This window comes from Eriocheir sinensis, chromosome 27 (genome assembly GCF_024679095.1).
Source record: "Eriocheir sinensis breed Jianghai 21 chromosome 27, ASM2467909v1, whole genome shotgun sequence".
Classification (NCBI taxonomy): domain Eukaryota; kingdom Metazoa; phylum Arthropoda; class Malacostraca; order Decapoda; family Varunidae; genus Eriocheir; species Eriocheir sinensis.
The window spans coordinates 16,435,424-16,462,196 of NC_066535.1; the positions used below are offsets into that span (position 1 = coordinate 16,435,424).

Sequence of the window (26,773 nt, forward strand, 5' to 3'; positions counted from 1 at the left end):
CTCATCCATAAGCCGCCAGTCTCGCCCCGTTCTCAAGCCTCCGTCCCAAGCCCTCGTCCGCCAGACCCTCAGTCCCCCACTCGTCATCTCGCCCACCGGCCTGTTCTGCATGGCTGTCTGTGCCACACACTCCTCAATCATGCTTTGCCGCTAATGTCTGGTTCCAGGAAGAGCGTTTCGCTATGTTGTAATCACGATGCAAAGGTCAGTGACGCAGTTTTCCCGGACTGCGGCAGAATATTAATCCCGGCGCTCTTCGTTCTTGCCAGCCTCTCCATTCTCCGATTGGTTATGGGAGCCGAGGGTCGCAGGAAAGAGTTGTGGACGGGCGAGGATTTGCGGGGAATTGAGTTGAGCTGAATTCTGGAGAAATCTTGTGTTATCACGGATAGAATGGCTGATGAGGAAGAATGTGGAGTCCTTTGTAGTCCACTTGAAGCATGGGCCTGCCCACTTGAGAAGAGTGAGAGTGCGGAATTCCTTCCCACGCTTGCTTACAGCGGAACGGGAATGTTCGTGTGTGTTTATGTGCGTGTGTCATTCACCATGGTCTGATCACGTAATGGACTCGCGATTGCCAGTCCGTACTCTTTCTAAAATAGCTTTGAGTTGAATATGGGCGGCTACTTACACCCACTTACTCACTCACAGGGGAGGCGAGATACAACCCCAAATTAACACCAGGTACTGCTTATTCACTGCCAGGTAAACAAGGGGCACGGATGAAAGGAGACAGTCCATCTGTCTCTAACCTACCAGGAAATCGAACTCGGGACCTCTCGGTTGTAAGCTAAACGGGCTATCTACAACACCACGGAGCACTGTGTGTGTGTGTGGGGTGGGGGTGGGGGTGGGGTGGGGGGGTGAAGTGGATGCAGTACCCCAAGAACAGTCCTTGTAATGGTGAGTCGTGTCTCGCACGCCGTCATCGTTGACCTGGAGATGTGTGTCATCAAGGTTTTTCTGTCTGTCGTCTGTTAAACATAAATATGTGCGTAATTTTAGAAAATTGTCCCAGCGCTTCACCGCCCGAGTCATTGAATGTTGTGTTTCTTGCACGCTCCCACGCACGCCTGCACGCACATGCACACACGAGGGCATTCACTCAGGCACCCATGAACGAACGAACGCGTACACACACAAAAATGATCTTTTTAATTTAACTCGCATTTTTTACTAAACATATTTCCGCCTGTCATCTCTTCTCTTCCTTAGGAGCCAACGTTATAGGAACAACACGGGGAAATGGGAGACAAAGGGAAAAATACCTCAGGTGCGAGGAGTCAGCCACTAGCGTGACTTTGGCTAGTTTCCGAGCCGGCGGGAGGCGGAGGAGTGCGCGCCGCAGGGGGCCTTCCTCAGCCTCTGCCTCCCTGACCCAGCCACGCCCCTCCGGCCTTGTTCCTTATAGCTTTCAAAGGCAGGCTGGCTCTTAGCGCCTCCTCAACGACCCCCCCCCCCCCCATCTCTCTCTCTCTCTCTCTCTCTCTCTCTCTCTCTCTCTCTCTCTCTCTCTCTCTCTCTCTCTCTCTCTCTCTCTCTCTCTCTCTCTCTCTCTCTCTCTCTCTCTCTCTCTCTCTCTCTCTCTCTCTCTCTCTCTCTTGTATAAGGGACGTTTCTTTTTCTTTTTCTTTAGAGTTTTCAGTTGAACATGAAATTCTAGACCGCTCTTATCTAAATTGACAGATCCGGAAAAAGAAAACTAAATTCTATAAAAAAATGAAGTCGTGTAGTAGAGGAGCCTTTAATGTCCTGTAGTAAAACCTTGAAGCCTCGGAACAGGCTTAAAACATTAATGAGAACCTGGCCATCACCTGGATTGGCCCTGACAGGTGGGAAGAGGACTTGTGACAAGAGATCAGCTTCATCACAGCGAGTGACGTGTGGGGAGGCCGAACGTCGCTCTTGTGTGTCAGACGAGATAATTATTCCATTTTAGGAGGCTCGGGGAGGGAACGGGATTGAGGACGCCTGGAGGACGCGCGGAACAGGCTCTCCTGGATGGACCCGAGTCGCTAATTATGCGTCTGTATCAGTGTATGGGAGGCCGAGGCGGGGAAGGGGGCGGGGGAGGGTGGATCAGGTGGAGGGGCGAGGGGAGGTGGAATGAAGAAGTGGGATAAGTATGCTGGCAGGTCGCGGGAGGTAGGGCGAAGCAAACGGGTGAGGGGGGGTGGGGGTAGCCGGCGGAGACATGTTCATTATTTATTCAGTACCAAAAAGCTGAAATAATAAAAAAAAAATGGGTTATATATTTCCAGGAACTGTCTGCTCATCAACGTCCATCTTGAAATCTAAAAAAAATATCGTGTTTTTTTTTTTTTTTTTTTTTTTTGCTTACCTTAACGCTCCCCTGGCCAAGCGTCTGAGTCGTGTTCCTCCCACTTCCCTCACGAAAAAGAAGGACGAAGGGGAATTATAGTTGAGTTGTTTCTCGCCGCCTATAGTTAAATATAAGAACATAAGAAGAAGAACATAAGAACGCAGGAGTCTGCAAGAGGCCGGTAGGCCTGTACGAGGCAGCTCCTTTGACCCTAAGCTCCCGTGTATCTAACCCCACCTAATATCGCTGTCCATGAATTTATCTAGTCTATTTTTGAATGTGACAATTGTATTGGCACTCACCACATGACTGCTAAGCCTATTCCACTCATCCACCACCCTATTAGTAAACCAATTTTTGCCTATGTCCCTGTTGAATCTGAATTTATCCAGTTTAAACCCGTTACTTCGTGTCCTACCCGGTTCTCTTACCAACAAAACCTTATGAATGTCTCCCTTATTAAAGCCCTTCATCCATTTATAAACCTCGATCATGTCTCCACGCACCCTTCGCCTTTCTAGAGAATGCAAGTTTAACTGTTTGAGTCTTTCCTCGTATGGCAAGTTTCTCAACCCCTGAATCATCTTAGTCATCCTCCTCTGCACCGATTCTAACATTTTGATATCCATTCTATAGTAGGGTGACCAGAACTGAACCGCATAGTCAAGATGAGGTCTAACTAATGCTAAATATAGTTTGAGGAAGACTACGGGGCTTCTGTTGCTTACGCTCCTTGAAAAAAATCCCAGAACACTATAAGCTCGAATTCTAGCTTGAAAGCAATGTGCCCTTGGACGGAGATCAGAGCTCACTAAGACCCTAAATCCCTCTCGCACCCAGACCTACTTATGAGAGTGTCATTTAAGCAATAGTTATGTGAGGGGTTGTTCCTACCTACACTCAGAATACTGCACTTCCCTACATTGAACTCCATCTGCCATTTATCCGCCCAGTCATATAATCTGTTGAGTTCACCTTGGAGAATACTAGCGTCCTGATCCGACTCAATTACTCTACCGATCTTGGTATCATCTGCAAATTTACTAACATCACTACTAATTCCTGTGTCTAAGTCATTGATATAAATAATAAACAAAAGTGGACCTAATACCGAACCTTGTGGGACCCCACTCGTAACACATCCCCAGTCAGATCTTTTACCATTGATTTGCACTCTTTGCTTCCTATTGCTAAGCCACGCCTTGACCCAGTTCAAAACTTTACCCTCTACTCCGTGAGCCTGTAATTTGCAACAGTCGTTGGTGAGGAACTTTGTCAAACGCTTTACTAAAATCAAGATAGATTACATCATAATTTTCATCTCTGTCAACCGCCTCAAATACTTTATTGTAGAAGGACAAGAGATTGGTGAGGCATGACCTACCTTTTGTGAACCCATGCTGCGAGTCGAATGTTCCTGGCTATTATGGACTCCAGCATCTTCCCTATAACCGATGTTAAGCTAATTGGGCGATAGTTTGAAGCAACTGACCTGTCCCCCTTTTTAAAAATCGGCGTCACATTAGCTACTTTCCATAGGCTCGGCACATAGTTAGTATTTACCGACATCTTAAAGATGTCGGTTAGTGTCACTGATTGTATCACCTAGCTCCTTTAATACCCTCGGAAATATCCCGTCAGGACCTGGCGACTTGTTCTTCTTAAACTTATCTATCTCATCCTGAACTACTTGCCTGGTAATGATTATATCCCTCAATTTATCGCCATCCCGCCCTCGTACACCTGAACTCTTTCCGGTATAGTCGTTCGATCCTCCTGTGTGAATACTGAAAGGAAGTAGTCGTTCAACAATGTGCTCATATTTTCGTAATTTTCTACTAGCTCCCTGTGTTTGATTTCAGCGGTCCAATTTTCTCCCGTGTTTTGTTCTATACATCTGAAAGAAGCCCTTAGGATTACTTTTCGCCTCATTTGCTACTTTGATTTCATAGTTCTTTTTGCTATCCTGGTGTTTTTCTTAACTAATCTAGATAGTTCGACGTACCGGCCCCTGAGATGTGTTTCCCATTCTTTATTTTCTGATAAATTCCTTCTTTAACCCAATCTCGTGTTTTAGTCCACGAGTCATCCACTTAGGATCATTGTTTTCTTTTCTAAGTGTTCGCTGTGGTATATGCTGTTCTTGCCCCTCTACTATTACTCTAACTAAATTATTGTAAGACATTTCTACCTGGTTCTCCTGGCTCTCCAATCCGCAGTTCTGGCCTCATGAATCCCTAAATTATCCCAGTTTACCCTTCAAGATGTCTTCGAAGCCCCTCGTAGTTTGCTCTTCTAAAATCTGGCACTAACACTGGGTTTGGATCACGGGTTACCGCCCAGTCTAAGCTAAAACGAACCGTTCTGTGATCACTATTTCCTAACTCTCCGCCCACCTCCAACTCACGTAGCAAGTTCCCATTATTGGTTAGGACTAAGTCTAATATGTTATCTCCTCTGGTAGGCTCAGTAACTACCTGCTTAAGGAAATTATCTTGTATAACTTCAAGAAAGTCCTCGGCTTCCAGGTCACCCACTAGATCTTCCCAGTCTATATTCCTATAATTAAAGTCCCCCATTACGCAGACATTTCTACTCGTACTCGCCCTGCCAATCTCCTGTAGTAATATACTCGTGTCCTGCCTGTTAAGGTTGGGTGGCCTGTATATAACTCCTAGAGTTAGTTTTTCTTTCCTTTGTAAACGTCCACCCAAACTGATTCTGAATCCATGTTAGTTTTGACTGAGTTGTTAACTAAACATTTAAGTGAGTCTTTAACATATAGCGCAACTCCACCTCCCTTTCTGCCCCTTCTGTCTTTGTGAAACATCTGATAACCCGTTATTTCAAATTCTGACCTAAAATTTCTATTAGCAAAGTCTATCCATGTCTCAGTGATCGCTATTATGTCAAAATTTTCTGAACAAGCTTCACCCCTTAGTAAGTCTATCTTGTTTCTGCGGCTCCTGCTGTTAGTATAGAAGATTCTTAGCCCGTCCTCTGTTACTCCTCTAGAATTACTTCTAAGCTGCCTGGTTATATTATGAGCTAGATGTCCCCTCCCATTACTCCTCCCATTGCTCCCATTACTCCTCCCCCCCTCGCCTATACTAAAAAATCCCTCAGGGTACCAAGTGCTCGCTCAAGGGAGTCTGAGAGAGCCTCAACACCCTTGAACGTCAAGTGTATCCCGTCACGGGCGTAGAGGGCGTCGTTGCCAAAGAAGAGGTCCCAATTGTCGACGAACAGCCACCCATTGCGCTCGCAGTGCTCAGCAAGTCTGCTGTTCACTGCTATCGCCCAGCAGGGCGTCATGTGTGTCACTGGGTTTGGAGGATGGCAAGGCATTCACAGCACAGTCTGACGGACGAACCTTGTGTAGGTATATAGGAAGGAGCGTGGAGTTGGACTTTTGATTAACAAGAATCTAGCAGAGAACCTAAAAGAATTATCCACCATCAAAGCGAGAGTGTAGCAGGAATCATTAAGCCGAACATAAGATATAAACTTAAGATAATTCAGGCTTATGCACTAACATCAACTTGCAATGACGATGGAGTGGGAAAAAATGGCTATGTGAAAGTTGCAGGAAAGTAAAGTAAAAAAAAATCCGCCAGCCATTTAAATTCTTGCGATCTTTTCATTGCCTTTCATTTGGCATTTGGAGCTCACCTTGATCTCCTCCTCCTCCTCCTCCTCCTCCCTTTCTATTCTTCTTATCCTGCTATTCCTCATCTCACCTCTTGGACACCCAGCGCTTCTCAACACCCCCCACCCTCCTCCACAATATCCCCCCCCACCCACCCCCCTCTGTAAAGACGTCTTCCCCCTCACGATACTTCTCTCCCTCAGCCCCCTCCCCCCCGCTGAGTAGAGAGAGAGAGAGAGAGAGAGAGAGAGAGAGAGAGAGAGAGAGAGAGAGAGAACACCCCTTCTCGAGCCCTGAAACACGAGATGAGCAGTGAGGGAGATCGAAACGAAGATAAAGAGCTGAACACAAAATTTTACATGAAGGAGTCTAAGTCGGGGATGTCGAGATGCCCCGCCGAGATAAAGCGTAGGGCCTCGGCGGTAAAGCGGGAAGGGGGGAGCGTATGTGCGGAAGGGGTGAGAAGGGGGTGGGAGGAAGGGGGTGAGGGCTTGTGTGTTGAAGGGGCTGAGGGGTTAAGGTGTGTGGAGGAATCTGTGGAGGGGGTGAGCCCCTATGTGGGGGAATGTCTGTGAGCGAATAGAAGAGGTGAGGATGTATATAGGAAAGGGTGAGGGGCGTATGGTAGCTGTTGAGTGTCGGGAGTGTTGAGGCGTGTACGAGGAAGGAAGGTAGAGTGTAGGATGCGTGTGTATGAGGGAGTAGGAGGTGTGGTAAAACGGCAGCCGATAATCCAAAACATGACACGCTACAGCTACCCACCCACCTCACACTCGAAGGGAAAGGGCGTGAGTGACTGGTGAGGGCGGGAAGGAAGTGCTAGTTCATGTAGGAGGAAGATAGAATGAATGGAGTCCCTAATTAAAAAGGAAGAGAGAAAGAAGTCAGAATTCCATGGTGAAGGAGGAAGGAAGAAGTGCCTGAGGAAGGAAGGAAGGAGTGGCTGGTGAAGGGGGAAGGAAGGAGTTGCAGTTTTCTTAGTCGTCTCGGTGACCGGGTCTTGTATAATGCTAGATAGACAAACAGACAGACAGGCACACAAATACGCAGACAAGAAAATTAAAAGCTACATAAGAACTCTATTAGCTTGTGTCTCCCTTGCCTGTCTGATGCTCCCTTCCTTCTTTCCCTCTTCCTTCCGTTCCTTAACCTCGCTTCTTTCCTCCTTCCCTCTCCCTCCCTCCCTCCCTCCACAGCTGAGCATCCTCCATCCATCCTTCCTTCTCTCCAACTCTCCGCGGATCAGCCTCCACCTTTCTTCCCTCTTCCACTACATCCTTCCTCCTCGACTATGCATCCCTTCCCCTACCTTCCACCTCCCTCCCTCCCGCCCCGGCTGTTTCATCTCCCCCTCGGCGGCGGCTCATTGGGAGGCGGCCCATGTCCCACGCTCATGTTTGCGGCAGGTGTGGAATATTGATGTAGTGAAAGTGCAGGTGTGAAGCAGGTGTACGGGGGACAGTAGCGGCAGGCCTCGCGGTGGCGGCGGCGGCTGGAGGAGAGCGACAGCGGCGGCGGCGGGTGTGGGGTTGGTATGGTTGGGGAGGTCGGGGAGTGTGTTGCCCTGGGTGTGTGTGGGGGGCGTTTAGGGGTGTGCGAGGGGAGCAGGGGATGGCGCAGCGTCGGAGGAAAGCAATGTGATGACTGTTGCGTAGCAGATGAATATAAATGTTTAGCAAAGGTGTGTGTGTGTGTGTGTGTGTGTGTGTGTGTGTGTGTGTGTGTGTGTGTGTAATTAAACTCTCTCTCTCTCTCTCTCTCTCTCTCTCTCTCTCTCTCTCTCTCTCTCTCTCTCTCTCTCTCTCTCTCTCTCTCTCTCTCTCTGATGGTAATGGTCATTCTTTTGTTCTTTCATTTTCCTTCGTAATTATTCTTTTTCCTATTTCTTTCCCTCTTGCTTCTTTTCTTTACATATTCTCTCTCTCTCTCTCTCTCTCTCTCTCTCTCTCTCTCTCTCTCTCTCTCTCTCTCTCTCTCTCTCTCTCTCTCTCTCTCTCTCTCTCTCTCTCGTCCCTTCATCACGGTGCCTGTCAGGGGCCGCGCGGGTGGCACTCAGGTTAAGGGGAGCTAAGGGACACAACCCCTCCCTTCCCCCTTCCTTAAATGAGGTGGTGGGCGGTGAGTTGTTACGAGGATGACTGCCCCAGACCTCACCCCCTCCCCTCCTCTCCCCACCCCCTACTCTTTACTCAACCCCATCACCCTCCCTTCCTCCCTTCCAACCCACCCATGCATTCCCTCCCATCCCCCCACTATTTACTCATCAACTCCCTCCCCTTCCTCCTCTTCCTCCTTCCCATCGCCTCCCTCTCTCTCTCCCTCATCATCCGTGGCATTTCATTTCTTGTGTGTGTGTGTGTGTGTGTGTGTGTAAGGAGAGAGTATAGGAGAAGAGGGGGACGGGAGGGAGGGGGTAAAAACTCCCCAAGGTCAAGGACTCTTACCCTCGCCCTCTCGCTCCCCTCCCCCGCTCCCCCGTGCTTCCCCTGCCGCCTATTCTCCCCTATCCCAAGGCGAGGAGGCGGCTTGTGTATGAATCATCTCCTTGACTAGAATGGCCGGCGAACATAAGGGTCGCTTTGGTTGTTGCCTACTTGTTGTTGCTCGTGTTTCTCTCATTCTCTCTCTCTCTCTCTCTCTCTCTCTCTCTCTCTCTCTCTCTCTCTCTCTCTCTCTCTGATGGTAATGGTCATTCTTTGCTTTCTTTTGTTCTTCCTCTTTCTCTCTTTTTTAAGTTTTCCTTTTTTCTATTTCATCTTTCTTTGCAGACTCATCTCTCTCTCTCTCTCTCTCTCTCTCTCTCTCTGATGGTAATGGTCATACTTTTGTCTATTCTTCCTTTCGTTCTTTCTTTTTCCATCCTACTTTTTCATATTTTTTTTCTTTCTTGCCTCGCTTCTTTACATAATAATTTTCTCTCTCTCTCTCTCTCTCTCTCTCTCTCTCTCTCTCTCTCTCTCTCTCTCTCTCTCTCTCTCTCTCTCTCTCTCTCTCTCTCTCTCTCCCCCCTTGAGGCAGGTCAGTTAGCTAGCAGTGAGGGCTCTTATCTCAAGCCTTCCCTCCTTCTCCACGCAGCTGTATGTGTATGAATCAGCCTTTTAATCAGCCGGGCGCTGTCATAATTACAGTATAACTCTGTGCGATATATCAGGATCCTTTCTCCTGACGCAAGACGGAAAATGTGCTTGTTCTTCTACATAATGAGGGCAGGGTGTTGTTCCCTCCCGTGGCGTCGTCATAGGGTTGCTTTTGTTGTGGTTGTTGGGCATAGTGAGGAAGAAGAAGGAGGAGGGAAAGAAGGAGGAGGAGGAGGAGGCGGGGGTAGTAATGCGTAGTAGGAATGAGGACAGAGAGGGGTTGGCGAAGGGCACAGTGCCTGGTCGAGGTGGCTGTGCATCGGGTAGGGAGGGCGGTAGCGAGGAGTGAGGGGTGGCTTGAGGGGGCAGAGAGGTCGGTGCTGGTAAGAGTAGAAGGCGAGAGAGAGAGAGAGAGAGAGAGAGAGAGAGAGAGAGAGAGAGAGAGAGAGAGAGAGAGAGAGAGAGAGTAGTGACCCAGCGCATGCTTGCAGATACGAGACTTACGTGTGCTCTGATCTTGTTGCCTTCACGAACCAACACAGTATGGTATTATTATTAGTTATTATTATTATTATCATTATTATTATTATTATTATTATTATTATTATTATTATTATTATTATTATTAGTAGTAGTAGTAGTAGTAGTAGTAGTAGTAGTAGTAGTAGTAGTAGTAGTAGTAGTAGTAGTAGTAGTAGTAGTAGTAGTAGTAGTAGTATTTATTGTTCTTGTTTTTGTATGGTAGTGTTAGTAGGAGGAGGAAGGGCAGTACTTGTTTTTGTTGTTGCTGTAACTGTTGTAAAGAAGTATAGTATTAGGATGATTAAGAATATTTGTTGTTGTTTGTGCGTATTAATAGAAAAGGGAGGAGAGCTGTGTGTTTTGTTTTGTGATCGTATAATTAGTAGAGGAAAGAGGAAAAGGAGGAGTATTGCTGATGTCATGTCGTTGTGGATGTTTTCTGGCAATATAATAAGTAGGAGGAGGAGGAGATTTTTTTTTTTTTTTTGTAGTGGTGATTGATGGTGGTGATGGTGGGGGTGCTCCTTCAATTCTGCTCGAAAGAATGGGGGTGGTAGGATTGGATGGGAGAAAGAGGAATGAGGTGAAGGATTGGGTGGAAGAGGGAGGAATGGAGATGAAAAGGGGAATGGAAGTGGCAGGTCAAAACGAATGATTACAAACTGGTTAAGAGTAACACACACACACACACACACACACACACTTTAAGAAAACAAACGTGTAGCCCAGTAGCAAGTCGATGAAGTGTACACACAAACTTAACTATACGTCCATTAACACGAGGCGAAGTATTTGCCGACAGAGCTTCTTTGACGTGGCATCTTCGCCCGCTGACAGACCTCTCTTTCTCCTCTGATAACGCGTCGATAGAGGAGAAGATGGAGGAGCTCGTGACTCGCATTCAGCTGATCAATGTAGTGAGGAAGGATAAACATTTTTTTTTTTTCCCCGGCTAATTCTTTAAGTGATGAGGCCGTGTGAGGGGGAACTGGTGGCTTGCGTTGGCTTAGAATGTGGAAATGTACAGGAGGAAAGGAAGGATGGGGGAAGGAGTGAGTAGGGGGAAGAGAAGTGGGGTGTAGGATTGGGTGGGAGAGGGAGGAATGAGGTGGAAGATTGAGTGGAAGGAAAGGCTGAAAATTAATAAATGGCAGACGTAAGAGTTGTGAAAAGGGTACATGTGGTGGTGGTGGTGGTGGTGATGATTGGGATAATTATGTGGGAGAAGGGGGGAGGGGAGTCAATTAAATTAAATCAAAACTTACATAAACCAGACACGTGTGAGTGTGTGTGTGTGTGTGTGTGTGTGTTATGGTGCAAAAAATCGGGGAGTAATATGGTCAAGGACAGTGTTTGTTTTCAAGTTTGATTTTGCTTGTTTTGGTTCCGTCTGTTTGGACACATGAGACCAAACTAAGACCATCTATATTAATCAGAGTGGTGTGTGTGTGTGTGTGTGTGTGTGTGTGTGTGTGTGAGAGAGAGAGAGAGAGAGAGAGAGAATTTTTTATTTTTTTATATTTTTACATTAAGCACAATTTAAACCCCCGATCCCAAGACTCTAGGGACGTATTCCTCTCTTCCTCGTTATGCCGACAAGGAAGCTGCTGCAATAAGCGCGTGAAATATTCTACTTTCCTAAATAGAATCTTCCCTTTTGACGCACGTTCCCTTGCTTATTAAATAAAGAATATCAAAAGTTACATCGTCATGGGGTATAAGTGCACTCCTGCCTCGTTCAGTGTTGGCAGGGACGGGGACGAGGGGGGGCAGGGGGAAGGGGGAGGGAGGGAGACAGCTGCGTGGTATTGGCAATAATGCGGCAGAAATCGCCTCGGAGCGTCTGGAGTACCTTCGCCGCGCGTCTCGCCGCCTCTTTCATTTTCAGTTTCATGGAACGAGGTCGCACGTCGAGGAGCGGCGAAATTGTTCCCGGTTCTTACCTTTTGTTCGTCGGAAGCTGCACGTGAAACTCTAATGGGATATTGGGCACTCGAAGGGGCGGTCCGTCGTGCCTGGAGGGAAGAAGAGAGGTGGTGGAAGGGGGTAGTGGAGGTGAAAGTAGTTTTTAGAAGACGAACATAATATCTGACGAGGCGTGTGAAGGAAGGTTTGAAGAGTTGTGTGTGTGTGTGTGTGTGTCAGCGCGCCTCTTCTCGCCTCGCCTAAGACCTCGGGGACTTGCTGAAATCCCGTCGCTGATTATCGAGGTCAATTATAGAGAATATACACCTGAGGCGAGTAATGGATACCTTGGTTTAGAGTCAATCAGTCCATGCCACGCGTGATGGACGGGAAGGGGCTTCGAGGAATGAGCGACGACCCAGACAGGCGGCGGCAGGGGTGAACGAGAGGCTCAAGAGGGGAAGGGGAAGGACGGGTGGGGGTGAAGGATTAGGGTGGAAGAGGGGATGGGATGGAAAGAAAGATTGGGTGAGGGTGAAGGGTTTGGCGGGAGAAGGAGGAATGGAGGTGGTAGGATCGGGTAGGAAAAGAGGAATAGGTGATGGATGAGGTGGAAGAAAGAGGATTGGGGAGGACTGAGTGCGAGAAAGAGGATTGGGGAGAAGGATTGGGTGGAAGAGCGAGGAATGGAGAGTAGTAATAGAAATGGAATGAAGTGGACGAGGTTAGAATTAAACTGGCGGCGGAGGTGTGGAATGAGGCCGGAGAGGTGGGTGAGGAACGAGAGGAAGGGGTGGAGAATGGGTGGAATGGGCGGCAGGAGTGAGAAATGGGCGGTATTGGCGGGAGAGAGAAATCCGTTTCCCTTGGATAGTGCTGTGTGGTCTGAGTGGAGGGGAGGAGGTGGAGATGGAGGAATGGGGCCGTGATGGGTCTCGTAGTGTCTCGTGGCTAGGTTTCCCCCTCCCACTCCAGGTCTCTCCCCACTCACCCCGCCGGGCCCTCCCTCTTCACCGAGCTAGGCCTTCCCCCACCTCACCCTCACAGGCCTCTCCCCCCCTTCCCTAAGCCTCGGGTCACGCTGCCCTGGGTGACACTGGCTGCTATTTGAGGACATTAAGCTTAAGATGCGCAGTTTATTAAATTACAGGGTGAAGATGAGAGTCATGAGTGGGCTAAACACGTCGCCCGTGATGTGCTCCACGTGAGGAGTGGCGCAGAGCGAGAGGGAGGGAGGAGGAGGAGGAGGATTTTTTTTGGTGACAATGAGTGGATGAAACACAATGAACAAGGAGAATATTGCTTTAAAGACAATAGTATGCATCTTTATTAGAGATGGACTATTTCTTTTATTAGGGTTAAGAATGTGAAGTTCTGTTTAGCCTAAAGAAGGACATTAAGTTAAGTGCAGCGAGCGAGCAAGTAGAAGCCATTAACATGAGTCACCTCTTCCCCAGTGAGCGGCCTGCACGTGCTGGTGATCGTCCTGGCGGTCGTGTTGGTGACGGCCCTGCTGTCCTGTGTGCTGGGCCACTCTAAAATGGGCGCCCGGCTCTGGTCCCATCGACGGTCCGCCCGCGCCGCCCACACCACCTCCGCCTCTCACCACACCCACACCATCACACATTCGGTAAGTACCCAAACCAATGTATGCTGTTCATCATTCCTTTCATGGCGTGTTCATCCGGTAGTAGGTTAGTTAGGGGACAATCCAGCGTGTACATGCACAAGCAGATGGCATTATTGCGTTTATAATAACGTAATGTGCACGGCTGATGCTAATATATTGCACAGCATACATTTGGATGTATAAATTATATCGCCAGTATGACGAAAAACGAAAGGAGGAGCTCCTTGTGTAGTGTTTCTGATGTGTCATCATAGAACGGTGCCATGCCCGTCCTGAGATTCTCGGCATTGGTGCCAACACGCGTGCAGGAAATGATGGAAACTTGTCACGAAGATGACAACGAAAATATAGCTTGCAAATGTTTGTGTACTCCAAGTTCTTGATGCATCACGGATGAAGTTGCGGAAATCTATGAATCAGGCATGAACGGATCTTCATTTTTTCAGCCTCTAGGCCAAAAACAACACAGAAAAACAATATATAATAAAATGGACTCACTGGCCACTTGCGTGTGAGCTGCCCCGCGCTGATGACAGACAGCCAATCACAGCCGAGCGGGAGCCTCCCTCTGTGGAAGGGGAGGCGAGGGAGGGACAGGGGATCCCTGGGTGTCGAAGCCGTAAGTGAAACCTTGACGAGCGAGCTTGAACATTTTTCGTTATTTTTGGTAGTCTAGTGTGTTTTTGGTACAGTAACCGTTTTGTTCTCATTGCGATGAATATTTTCATGGTATATTTCGAGGTGGTTTGTTGAGTTGCCTGTTTTCGAAGTTAAATTTGCAACACGATAATTTTCCGCCACACTACTCAAAAGTGAATCACTAGTTAGCGGGCGCCCACCAGCCAATAGGAGAGGTGTCATGAGCAGCCAATGAACGTGCCCCACCCCGTCCGACTCCCTGATGCTGGTTCCTCAGTCGGCAGTCACTCTCCGGACGAGACACAGAGACGCGAACGTGTGTGTGTGGATGTATGTGTGCGTGTGTACGTACGTTTGTTGCCGGTGTGCCGCGCAGTGTTCACTGAACTTGACTCCCTCGTGCTGGTGCTGGGCAGTGTGTGCGTGTACGTTGGGCTGGGGCACTGCTCGGCCTCACCACCATCACTACCACTACCACCACAGCCGCCGCATGGAGTAAGAAAAACAGGAGGCGTCCCGATGCCCCGTGATTAAAAAGACATCTACGTAAGAGACGAGCAAACAATGCCGCCGTGCAGGGCAGACCACGGTGAGGCAACGCACTGAGGCGCTGAGAGGAGAGAAACAAGCACACAAGACAAGCAGCAGCGCAGGGGAGGAGGGGGATCGCCAAACAAGAAGGCAGGCAAACACGCTCCCACACACGGCCGGAGCGGAGAGACGGGAATTTATAGGCAGAACCGGCGATCAGCGCGACCCTTGTTAGGCGAGGAGAGAGGAACACGAGGAGACGGAGGACGGAAGGTAACTTTATTTTTCTTGTGACGAGATGCTTTGTACGGAGCCTGAGTCCAAGTTTTCTTCTTTTTTTTCCGGCGTCACAGATTTATTTTACTTTTACATTCTTTTACTCTTGTCCAGTTGATGGTAGTGTGTGCGCGCCGTGCATGTATATCTTCAACCATTTCTTTCGACACTGTAAAACTATCCTTACTACGCCTCCAACACCATGATAGGGTTTTACAACTCTTTCCTACCTGACTTTGCACTTGACGGCTAGAGTAGAATATAAAAAGTCCAGTGAGTTTCGTAATATGATAACTTGTCACCGGAGCATCACGCGTAGTAGTGGTAGTAGTAGTAGTAGTAGTAGTAGTAATAGTAGTAGTAGTAGTAATAATAGTAGTAGTAGCAGTAATAATAGAAGTTTCATACCATCTCAGTTTCGTGTGGTGGCAGCTTTCCTTTCTGCGGCACGCTCTCGCATATCTCGACGTGCATCTCTCACACACACACACACACTCACATGCATTCCAGCTCCACGTGACTCATCAGTTGACTACATGCCACAGTTCACCACGTGACGGCTGCCACATGGCACCACTTGAGCTCCGTATGACACTGCAAAACATACACACACACACGCACACACACGACAGCCAGTGGTGTTGTAATACTAACACAACCTCCTTATTCTCATCGTAACCCACGGCGTATGACGATAATCTTCATACTGCAGTGAAAGACCGGTCCGATCAAAGCAGCAGAAGACAATGAGAAGGAAAGGTGCCAAACTATTTTACGGGGAAGTCGGTTAAACAAAAGACATACCGATTCATAAAAAAAAAAGTGAAATTGAGAAGGAGCGGTTGCGTAACGTGAATGTGAAGATGAATCAGGCAGTGGAGAGTGGACGAACGGAAGGCAGGGAAGGGAATGTCAAGGGCCCGCGTGGACATGTCGGGAAATAATGGCGTTGAGATGGAAGATGGAGAAAGGATTGTGGATGGTGTTAGCTGAGGGACACTGAAGAAAGGTTAGAGAAGCAAGAGGAGAGTGAAGGGTAAACAAGGAGAGCGACACTGATGTATGAATGAATAAAGGAAGAGGTTAAGGAAGAATGGGAGAGAAGAATAGGACGACGACGAGTGGCGGAAGACAGAGAGAAAATAAAGGAAAGGAGAATAGTGACTTTGGAGGAAGGAACTGAAACCTGGAAGTATTATAAAGAAAAGGAAATGAGGATTAGATATAGCATGGAATAGAGAGAAAAAAAAATAATAAAGGAAGGTGAAGGCCAGTCAGGGAACGTGTGTGAAGGTGAGTAGGAAAACGAGTAAAATGAAGGTGAGACTGAATGAAAAAAAGGAAAATTGGTGAAATAGATTAAAGGCAGGTGAAGGAGGGAAGAAATCAAGTTGGAGAGATACGGAGAGACGAAGGCGGTTTGGAGGAAATAAAGAGTATGATAAAGTAAAGCATGAGAATGGGAGAGAAAGGGAGTTGATTAGTAGAGAGAGAGAGAGAGAGAGAGAGAGAGAGAGAGAGAGAGAGAGAGAGAGAGAGAGAGAGAGAGAGAGAGAAAAACGAGGGGGTAATAGAGGCACAGCAATCACCACCATAATGACCCCACTCTCACCACTCACCACCACTTCCACCATAATGACCCCACTCACCACCCCACCATAATGACCCCACTCACCACCACTCTCCACCATAATGACCCCACTCACCACCTCCACCATAATGACCCCACTCACCACCACTCACCACCATAATGGCTCCCACTCACCACCATAATGACCCCCACTCTCCACCACAATGACCCCCACTCACCACCACTCTCCACCATTATGACCCCCACTCACCACCACTCTCCACCATAATGACCCCCACTCACCACCACTCTCCACCATAATGACCCCCACTCACCACCACTCTCCACCATAATGACCCCCACTCACCACCACTCTCCACCATAATGACCCCCACTCACCACCACTCACCACCATAATGACCCCCACTCACCACCACTCTCCACCATAATGGCTCCCACTCACCACCACTTTCCACCATAATGACCCCCACTCACCACCACTCTCCACCATAATGACCCCCACTCACCACCACTCTCCACCATAATGACCCCCACTCACCACCATAATGACCCCCACTCACCACCACTCACCACCATAATGACCCCCACTCACCACCACTCTCCACCATAATGACCCCCACTCACCACCACTTTCCACCATAATGACCCCCACTCACCACCACTCTCCACCATTATGACCCCCACTCACCACCACTCTCCACCATAATGACCCCCACTCACCACCACTCTCCACCATAATGACCCCCACTCACCACCATAATGGCTCCCACTCACCACCACTCACCACCATAATGTCCTCCCTTTATGACTTCCATCAACCCCCTTACTCCCACCACCACCACCACCAATGCAAGATGTAAAGAGATTACATAAAAGGTTGAGCACAGGTAAGAGAGAGAGAGAGAGAGAGAGAGAGAGAGAGAGAGAGAGAGAGAGAGAGAGAGAGAGAGAGAGAGAGAGAGAGAGGACCCACTCCAGTTGATGCGTAGGTAAAATATTCACCTGAACCGGCTCTGTGTTTGTTTGGCATCCCCCCCAACACCTGTCTTCGCCCTTTCAGCCCCCCTGCACCTCCTTCTTTTCTCCCTCACCTCCTCGCCTTGCCTGCCTTCACCCTCTGCCTGCTACCTTGGCCTCGTCGCTAGAGGTCACTGCCAAGGTCGTCGTGTCCAGCACCTGTTGTTTAGTTCTCGACAGTGCAAACACGCAAGCGGCGGTGACACATGAAGGTTTTTGTATTCCCTCAAAGCGTCGTCGGAAAAGTATACGAGAGCACGAAAATGTGCATGTCCACTTCTTTCCGCGTGCACAAAAGTATTTAAGCCTACTGTCTGTAGTGATGGTGCGGCGTCCTGTTTGGCTGCTTTGTGGGAAAATAAAGCTCCAGCTGGAGTTTTGTTACTTGCTCTTAAAAAAAAAGGTGAGTCGGGACTGACAGTGAGGGTAAGAGTTTGCAGTCACCCACATTAGTGTACCGTGTGTGTGTGTGTGTGTGTGTGTGTGTGTGTGTGTGTGTGTGTGTGTGTGTAGAGAAGTAAGTCTGAGGACCATGTGACATTTAAAAGTAATGTAGCTTACTGAAGAAGGGAACAATTGAAAAAAAATTCATAAGTCGAAAGAAAGAGGCGCTCCAGAAAAGGTGTTGCCTACCGGAAAGGAGGACACCCTGGCGCCGGGAAAGACAGAAACACTTAACATGCAAGTGGCCCGTCCGTGGATGTCAGGCGCGCGATGACCCTCCCGCCCACTGCTCCGGGACAAGAGTGCTCGGGGCGTCATTATGAAAGGTTGTGTAGTCTTTACCTGCCGCGCGGCCAAAGAAGCCTCACGGGCTGTCTGAAGATGGGGAGTAAAGGAGACATGCATCTTGTTGGTCTCCGAGACGTGGAGTATAATTATGCGGCAGACGGACGTTGTGTCTCGAAGTTAAGGCGCCGGTCGGCAATAAAACACTCAAGAGGACGAGGACCTGATGGCCAAAAGCTCTCTGGAGGGACACATGCCACGTCGCCATGTCCCGAGGGCCGCGTGAACATAGAGACCCAGGGGCGAGAGAGAGAGAGAGAGAGAGAGAGAGAGAGAGAGAGAGAGAAACAGAGGGTGGAGGTTACAGACAGGCAGAACAAGTGAATAACAGGATGCGTTAACATGAAGAAAAATATATTAATTTATTTATGCATTTGTTAATATACATAAACCGTGTGCAATTTTCAATATTTTAGTATTTCGCAGGATTGTCTTTGGTCTCTGTTGAGCAATTCAAACACGTCGATGCCAGTGACACCCACCCCACAGCTTCACTGGCCCTTGCCGCACAGAAGTCACACCCTGGACACCAGCTTACGGGTGTAATCTCCTTCACGGTTACCTCGCCTCGCGGATGATGTTCATGCTACGTAATACACCTGACCTTGAAACGTGCTGCACTCAAGTCTAAGCGAACTTGCCTTCTTAAGTTCGTGTTTACTCAGTGTCACCCTTCAGTGTTAGTAAGGTCTTTGTGTTCACTTTTTGCCAGCCTATAGAGTGCTGAGGGTTGGCGGTGCAGCTACCCGGAGTGAGCCGCTGTTGTTTATGGGTGCCAAGACCTTGCCACTCACGCGGGTGCAGGGCCACGACGTAAGTGCCAGGGATCCGAAGGGCAGCTATAGTGCCAGGTTCGACGCGTTGCCAAGTACCTATGTGACGCGGAGCTTAAATACGATAAAATCCTGCAAATAGCATCACGGCACGCTCACACACTACAGCCGGTGCATAGCCAGTGGCGAGGGGCGATACGTACCCAAAATTAGCACACACACACACACACACACACACACCTTTAGGCACGTTCACTTCTGAATGCAGGTTTAAAGCCCTTCACTTGTATAAACACAACACTGCCATGTCGATAACTAGTACTGATGTATAGGCTGAGGCGCACACACGGGCCAGGCATAGAACCCGGGAAAACATTCTTGTGTGTTTGAGCCAATTTGTCGTTTTTCAAGGCGCCGCTGGAAGCCCCTTAATCGCACGTATCTCCCCTTTCTTATTCCCCTTGCACTTCGGCACCCACAGGCCCTCCTCTCCCCTCATTAAATGGTGACTCACCTGAGGAGTATGATTAAGGTGTGTGCTGCTACCTCACGCACCACACACCTTGCCGATCACACCCAAGATGTAAATAAAGGATTTATATCTTGATCACACCTCTGATTTACACCAGACGTTCTCTCTCTCTCTCTCTCTCTCTCTCTCTCTCTCTCTCTCTCTCTCTCTCTCTCTCTCTCTCTCTCTCTCTCTCTCACACACACACACACACACACACACACACACACACACACACACACACACAAAGGCATTATTAGCATTGATTTGTATGTCAACGCGTAGTAGTGTTATCCTCTGGTGTAGAATTAGGATCAACGATTAGGCTCGATACTCTCCTCAATTCACGCCATGATTAAGAGCGCGAAGGAAAGCCTCAGTCACATCTATTTGTCACATGTGCACTAGCGTCCTGCGCCGAGCGAGGTCACTGGGAATATGTAAGCCTGCCTCACAAACCATTAGGCTAGGGTTCGTAATCGATCTCGAACCTAAACTAACACGCCACACCCTCACGCGTTCGAAAGTCAACGAACTTTGTATAAAATTTTTGCACCTGAGTCAAGTATGGATTCTCTACATCGCGACGCACCTGAAACCGGAAGTCCAGATTGTTTTCTAGCTTGAGTCTTTGTTAGTGTGTTATAATATAGGCATCGCAGAGGGAGGGGAGTGTAGCCTCGGCCAGGGTGTGCTGAGCTGCTGAATTGTGCACACTGCCTTGCCCTGCCTTCAACATTGTTTGGTGGTGGACTGTTGAACTGGCAAACCGGGCAAGTGTGTGTGTGTGTGTGTGTGTGTGTCAGAAAGTCCAGAAACAACGGAGAAAGGACATGGGTTTCGTCCGTCCTGCGCGGAGAACAAGTGCCCGTGGCCTGCGAGGGTTCAACGACCAGCCGTGTTTATCTGGGGTTATCGTGGCTCTGGCATACGACGCTGTGATTCAGCTGGTCAATCTAGCGACCTTGGCGGCTTTCCCCCCCTTCCTCCCCTGCCTCCCACTCCTACTCCCAGCCCCCCCCACCCCCACGCTCTCTCTCTCTCTTTCTCTCTCACCCAGCCTGGCCAAACCTCTACCGCCTCCTTGCTCAACACTTCCCTATGCTTCCTCACATTTATCTACTTCTCCTCCTCCTCCTCCTCCTCCTCCTCCATGGCAAACGGATTGATTAAATCACTGAACGCAGGCAGCCTAGTAATGAGCCAACAGGCTTTCTGCTGCCTGCTTGTCCATGTTTCCATGTTTCCTCCTCCTCTATAATCGCGGCAATTAATTATTCTTCCATAACATGAAACAGTTAATCATGTGAAGAATGTCATGCAAGTGTAGCAGTCTCTCTCTCTCTCTCTCTCTCTCTCTCTCTCTCTCTCTCTCTCTCTCTCTCTCCTGTGTGTGTGTGTGTGTGTGTGTGTGTGTGTGAGAGAGAGAGAGAGAGAGAGAGAGAGAGTTAAAGCAAATATTCGTTGTTGAAAAATAACCAACTCATGTGGTTGGACGATCGATGGAAGAAGAGGAAGAGGAAGAGGAAAGGGAAGAGAATACTTGCATGGATGGGAAGAGTAGGAAGCGAGGGAGGAAAGAAGAGAGGGAGGGAAAGGTGCACGGACGAATGGACAGACAAACGGAAGGAAGGAAGGATGGAGAGATAGAGGAAAGGATGAATGAGATAGTGGAACAAGGATTATAGGGAAGGAGGTAGGAAGAAGGTGAGGCTTTAGGAATGCAAGAGTGGAGGGAAGAGGGAGGAAGCGTAGCACTAATCGACAGCCAAGGAACAATTCGGAAATATTAGAAAGAGAGGGACGGCGTTAAAACATTCTGGAATTTGAAAACTTACCAAGAATTCCCCCCGAAAGGAAACCGCCCATGAACTTACAACCCTTTTTGAGCGCCGTTGAGGAAGACTGTTGAGGCGTGAAGGTGGAGGAGGAAGCAGCCCGTGTGTGTGTGTGTGTGTGTGTGTGTGTGTATCATCTGAAGTATGTTTCCCTGATTTCGATGAGGAATTTTCCGTCTTCCCTTCCTCCTCGTTTGTTTTTATATTTTTATTTTATTTTTTACGCTCATTGTTCAATTTCTGAACGTGCTGCACAGTGTAAAGATACGCACATACGTCTAGCATGAATCACACACACACACACACACACACACACACACACACACACACACACACACACACACACGCAAAGGAACGCCCCCTCTTTAGCATCATATTACACACACAAGATTTAGAATGCAATCCACTCTCCTCCCCCTGAGAGAGAGAGAGAGAGAGAGAGAGAGAGAGAGAGAGAGAGAGAGAGAGAGAGAGAGAGAGAGAGAGAGAGAGAGAGAGAGAGAGAGAGAGAGAGAGAGAGAGAGTCGCATGCATTCGTAGATACACAAGCAGAAAGAACACACGCACACACACACACACACACACACACACACATTCTTACTATTGCGCAGCGGTGACGAGGGAGAGGTGAGAGGGTGGAGGGAACAAGAGAGAGAGAGAGAGAGAGAGAGAGAGAGAGAGAGAGAGAGAGAGAGAGAGAGAGAGAGAGAGGCATGGCATAAAGAGATGATGGAAGGAGGGAGGGAGAAGTGTAAGGTAAGAAGGGAGGAGGGGGAGAATTAACGGAGAAAGAAGGAAAGGAAGGATGGAAGGGAGAATTAAGGGGTAACTTTCATTATCCTCTCCGTTTGCTAACCCTTCTTTCCTTCCCTCCCTTCGGTGTCCCTGTTTGTTCTCCTGTTCCCTCCTTCACCTGAAGCTTTTGATCTTTTTTTTTTCTCGAGTTTTCATCAGTTTCCGCGTGTTATGTTCGCCTAGATCGTCGTTTCCATGTTTTCTCCATTTGTTTCCCTCTTCGGTTCTGGTCTCAAGGAAAGACAAGTTTCCTGATTGCTTACACACACACACACACAGAAGGAGAGAGAGAGAGAGAGAGAGAGAGAGAGAGAGAGAGAGAGAGAGAGAGAGAGAGAGAGAGAGAGAGAGAGAGAGAGAGAGAGAGAGAGAGAGTCTACGGAGTTTGAACGCCCCATTTGGCAACTTGTAGCGTTACCTCATTCAAATACTTATTGCTATCACACACACACACACACACACACACACACACACACACACACACACACACATGTTTATTTATTTTTCATCAAGGAACACCCCACCAGGGTATTATACACCTATATCTCTTAATCCATTTCGTGTGTGTGCATCCTGAGAACGCGGCGAGCTGTGGCGTTACTCTCCCGGTCTTCACGTCGTGTGCTCCGCCTTGTGTTGGTAGATTTGCTGCATTCGAACTCGGGACTGTTTTGCAATCTCTTATGGCGTCTTCATCTGAAGCAGACGGGCATAAATTTGTGTTAATAAAAAAAAATCAATTTGTGGCGACGGTATGATGGAATATATATATATATATATATATATATATATATATATATATATATATATATATATATATATATATATATATATATATATATATATATATATATATATATAATTTACTATCATAGTATAAAATTATTTTTTTATTGCCAATAGCACTTTGCAAGTATATGAATTGCAGAATTTGTGATAAACTGAATGAAATATCGTCTTCGCCATTAATTTATTTATTTTTTCTAATTTAGTTTCAAGTCATTGCCATCGGCTAACTTTTAATGCAATCCGGAGGTGTGTATCTATATCTATTCATTTCTGTCTCTGTATATATATATATATATATATATATATATATATATATATATATATATATATATATATATATATATATATATATATATATATATATATATATATATATATATATATATATATATATATATATATATATATATATATATATATATATATATATATATATATACACACATTATTATTATTATTATTTTTTACGTCTACGCCTTTAGCGCCGGTAGGCTTGCTTGAGGGCCTGGGTGGTAGTCGACCCCAGCCCGTCATGGCGCATATATATATATATATATATATATATATATATATATATATATATATATATATATATATATATATATATATATATATATATATATATATATATATATATATATATATATATATATATATATATATATATATATACACACACACACACACACACACACGTCATTGTAGCAGAAAATAAAAATAGACTTTAAAAAATTGTGATAAACTTTGTATGAAAGATGAAAATGTTCAACACTGCTTTTAATGACTTCTGTGACTGGAAAAAGAAAGTTTGTTTATTTAAAGATTTACACCGAAGAATTTCGTCAGATTGAGTGCTGAGGAAAATGTAGCACAATGCGTAAAACAATGCCAAGGGTTTTTCTTCATATATGTATAGAAGTGTAAAGATAATTCATCATATTTCTTGCCTGGTAATATTCCTTTACTTGTAGAACATTCATCTCGACGCGTGCCAATCATTCCAAGTGGAAATTTTAAAAAATCGTCCCCTCGTGTACTAGGAAGACGTTTATGTTTGATGACGTTATATACATCTCTGACATACCTGGCATATTTTTCATTAGCGACGATGTCCATTGTGATATACATTCCAGTTATAGGTAGAACTCTATATTCTTCACTATACGACGGGGGACACGATGGAATGAGGCGGCCAGTCTTGGAGTCCCTCAAGCGTGTAGTATACATACCTGTGGCCGGGGAGGGGGCGGCGGGGCGACCCTGGTAAATTTGAAGGTGGCGGCCGCGGTGTATTTAAGCGGGTTCACCTTGATGCGGGAAATGGTCGTGGCGGTGGCGCAATCCTATTACCTGCCCGGTGGATAAGGTTACCCATCCTTCACCCCACATTGCCCGTCACACCCTGGCTCTCCTTCCCTGCCTTAATAACTGGCTAGAAGGAAGGTAAGGATGCTGGAGAACCACAGGCAGCAGATCTTCGTCTTTTTTATACATAGGCCACTCCTCGGTTAGGTTCTTTGCTCCTTTCCCGTCTTTACCCTGCGACTGGTCACCGCCTTTTTATCCGTCTATCTTATCCTTTCATCGGGGACTTTCACCTCACCTCTGTTTTCCTCCTGACGTCTTTGTTCTCCCGTCCTCCACTTCCAGCTCTCTCTTTATCTTTTCCTCCTCACAGTTCACTCCACACAGCTTACCTCCATATTCTCCGGCCAAAGCATCCTTCCTTGTGTCCCCTCCTACTCGCTTTCCGCTTCAGACTTTCCACACATTTCCCTTCAGTATTTTCTGTCTAAAGCACTCGTCCCTCTGTCTCTATCCCGGCCCTCTTCCCTACCGTCTCTCTTGCCATTTCAGACAGACCTCTTTACATCCCCACCCTTCTCACAGCAACCCCTTCCCATTACTCCATTCCACACGCCTAACCTCGCCGCCCCCTGCCATCCTCATCCCCGCACAGCCTCCCTCCCTCCCTCCCTCCCTACCTCCATTTCAGCGCCCTCGCACGTCCGAATCTTCGCCGCCGCCATCCTTCCAGCCCACCTTTTCTCTTCACTGCCCATCACTCCCGCCACTTTCCATCTTTACGGCCCTTCGCATCACCTCCTTTCTGAATTTACCTCCTCTGGCTCCATCTCCTTCCTTCCTCCACCCCCATTAACCCCCCCGCATATCCCTCTCCTCCCCATTACGTCCTCCCTCATCTCATACCACAGCCCTCGCCCCCTTCTCCTCCTCTCCCCCTTACCATCTACCTGCTAACAGTAGAAGCACCTTATATAAAGCCGCCCAGGAGTAGCTCTCACGACCTTCTCTGTCAAGCGCCACCACCCCAGGGCGCCCGGAGAATCGGGGTCCCGCTCATAAACACGTCATGCGGCCACCAACCAAATTGCCGCCCGTACTGCCACCTGAATAGAGGGTTAGGACGCCGCGGTGAGGCAGGAGGGAGGGGACTCGTAATGGTACTGGCCGGAGCTGATGGATTGAGCCGCCAGGTGACACTAACGCCCCGGCAGGCAGACCCGGGGTGCCTCCAGCTTTGTGCCTTTCCCGGTAATGAGTCTGGGCGAGGAGGCGGAGGACGCGGAGGTATAGGCGCTGGGGGAGAAGGAGGAGAAAGAGGAGAAGAAGGAAAAGAAGGCGGATGAGGAGGTAAAGGTGATGGGGTAGCAGAGGGAGGAGGTATGGGTGATGAGGTAGGGAGATGCCGAGGTGATTTCTATAAGGGAGCAGGAAACGAGGAGGGATAACCGTCCCCGGCGTGCCTAGAGAACCAAGCATTCCCCCAAGAAAGCTGTTGATGGTCACGATTAAACCTTGGAATGACACTTGGTTATCCTCAAGGCACTGACGATGACGTTATTATCCCTAGAGTGATGGCAATAATAGCAGTAATGTTAATACCGTGGAAGTAGCCGGTAAGGGTAAAAGAGTTTGTACTCAAGGCATTTTGAGATTGCGAAAGGCTTGTTTCACTGGCCCAGCAGACGGAGTGGTGGTGCCGCCGCGGCCCCCAGATGGTGGAGTCCGAGATACACACGTCCTCGCTTCCAGCCGCAGCCCAGCTAGTGACTGGAATATTTCTGGAATATTTTTTAACAATGGATACATGTTGGATATATTTATAATTTCAGGCGTTATTCAATTTTACTCATATATTTGCAAACATATTCATGTGTGCCAAGGAGAAAAGTCATGATATAAAAATATGAATGTAAAGTCAGCTCCTCCGTATCTACGCAAATGATCGTGATAATACTGAACCTGTCCCGCGTGCTCTCCTCCATGACACGATCGAGACACAGCTGGTAATACATAATTGAACCACGATGCATGATTTATTTCATTAGAGTAAAATAAATAATGTAGGTGGATCGATGGATATAGATGAGTAGATTTTCATGAGAGAGAGAGAGAGAGAGAGAGAGAGAGAGAGAGAGAGAGAGAGAGAGAGAGAGAGCGTTTTCCATTGTGTACCTGTGTTCTGGAGTGGTGAGAGCAAGGGTATAGTGCTGGGGGCGTGTTCTCGGTCACAGCGTCGCCTTGACTCTGCAGGGGAGGACCAAGCAGAGCCTTTCGGGCCTGCCTTGAGGAGGGCCACAGACGGACTAGATAGCACGAGGGACAGGCCACGGCGAAGGCGGGGAGCGTGCGTGCCCCGCTAGGCCCTCGGAAAGTAATGACACACAGCTCCTTTTATAGCCACATTTCTAGCCTACTTCTGCATTGATAGATTTTGTTAACCCACCACAGCGGTTATTTTCCTTCGCGTTTACCCTTCACTTATATATATATCTCGTCTTAACCTTTCCTCTTTCCTTCTTTTCCTGCTCTATTTCTCCTTCCGTTCTTCTCTTCGTCTTTCCACTGCACTGCACTCACCTTTTTTTCCTCCTCCTCCTCCTCCCTCCACATTCTCGTCTTTCCACTTGCTAACAAACCCACTATTTCATCTCGTTTTCCTTATCTTACTTACCCCCCCCCCCCTCTACCCTCTACTGCACCCTCATGTCTCCCCGCCATCTCTCTCTCTCTCTCTCTCTCTCTCTCTCTCTCTCTCTCTCTCTCTCTCTCTCATTCCGTATATATATGTGTGTGTGTGTGTGTGTGTGTGT

The 26,773-nt window shown here is 47.8% G+C and overlaps 1 protein-coding gene across 1 annotated transcript in view; it reads left to right on the forward strand.

The window, feature by feature from the left end:
• LOC127004203 (uncharacterized protein DDB_G0271670-like) overlaps positions 1-26,773 on the forward strand; it is a 146,479-nt gene that overhangs the window by 14,149 nt on the left and 105,557 nt on the right. The window contains exon 2 of the mRNA XM_050871725.1: positions 12,934-13,106. Within this exon, the coding sequence (XP_050727682.1) occupies positions 13,017-13,106 (90 nt within the window). The 5' untranslated portion in view covers positions 12,934-13,016. The remainder of the gene's footprint in view (positions 1-12,933; positions 13,107-26,773) is intronic.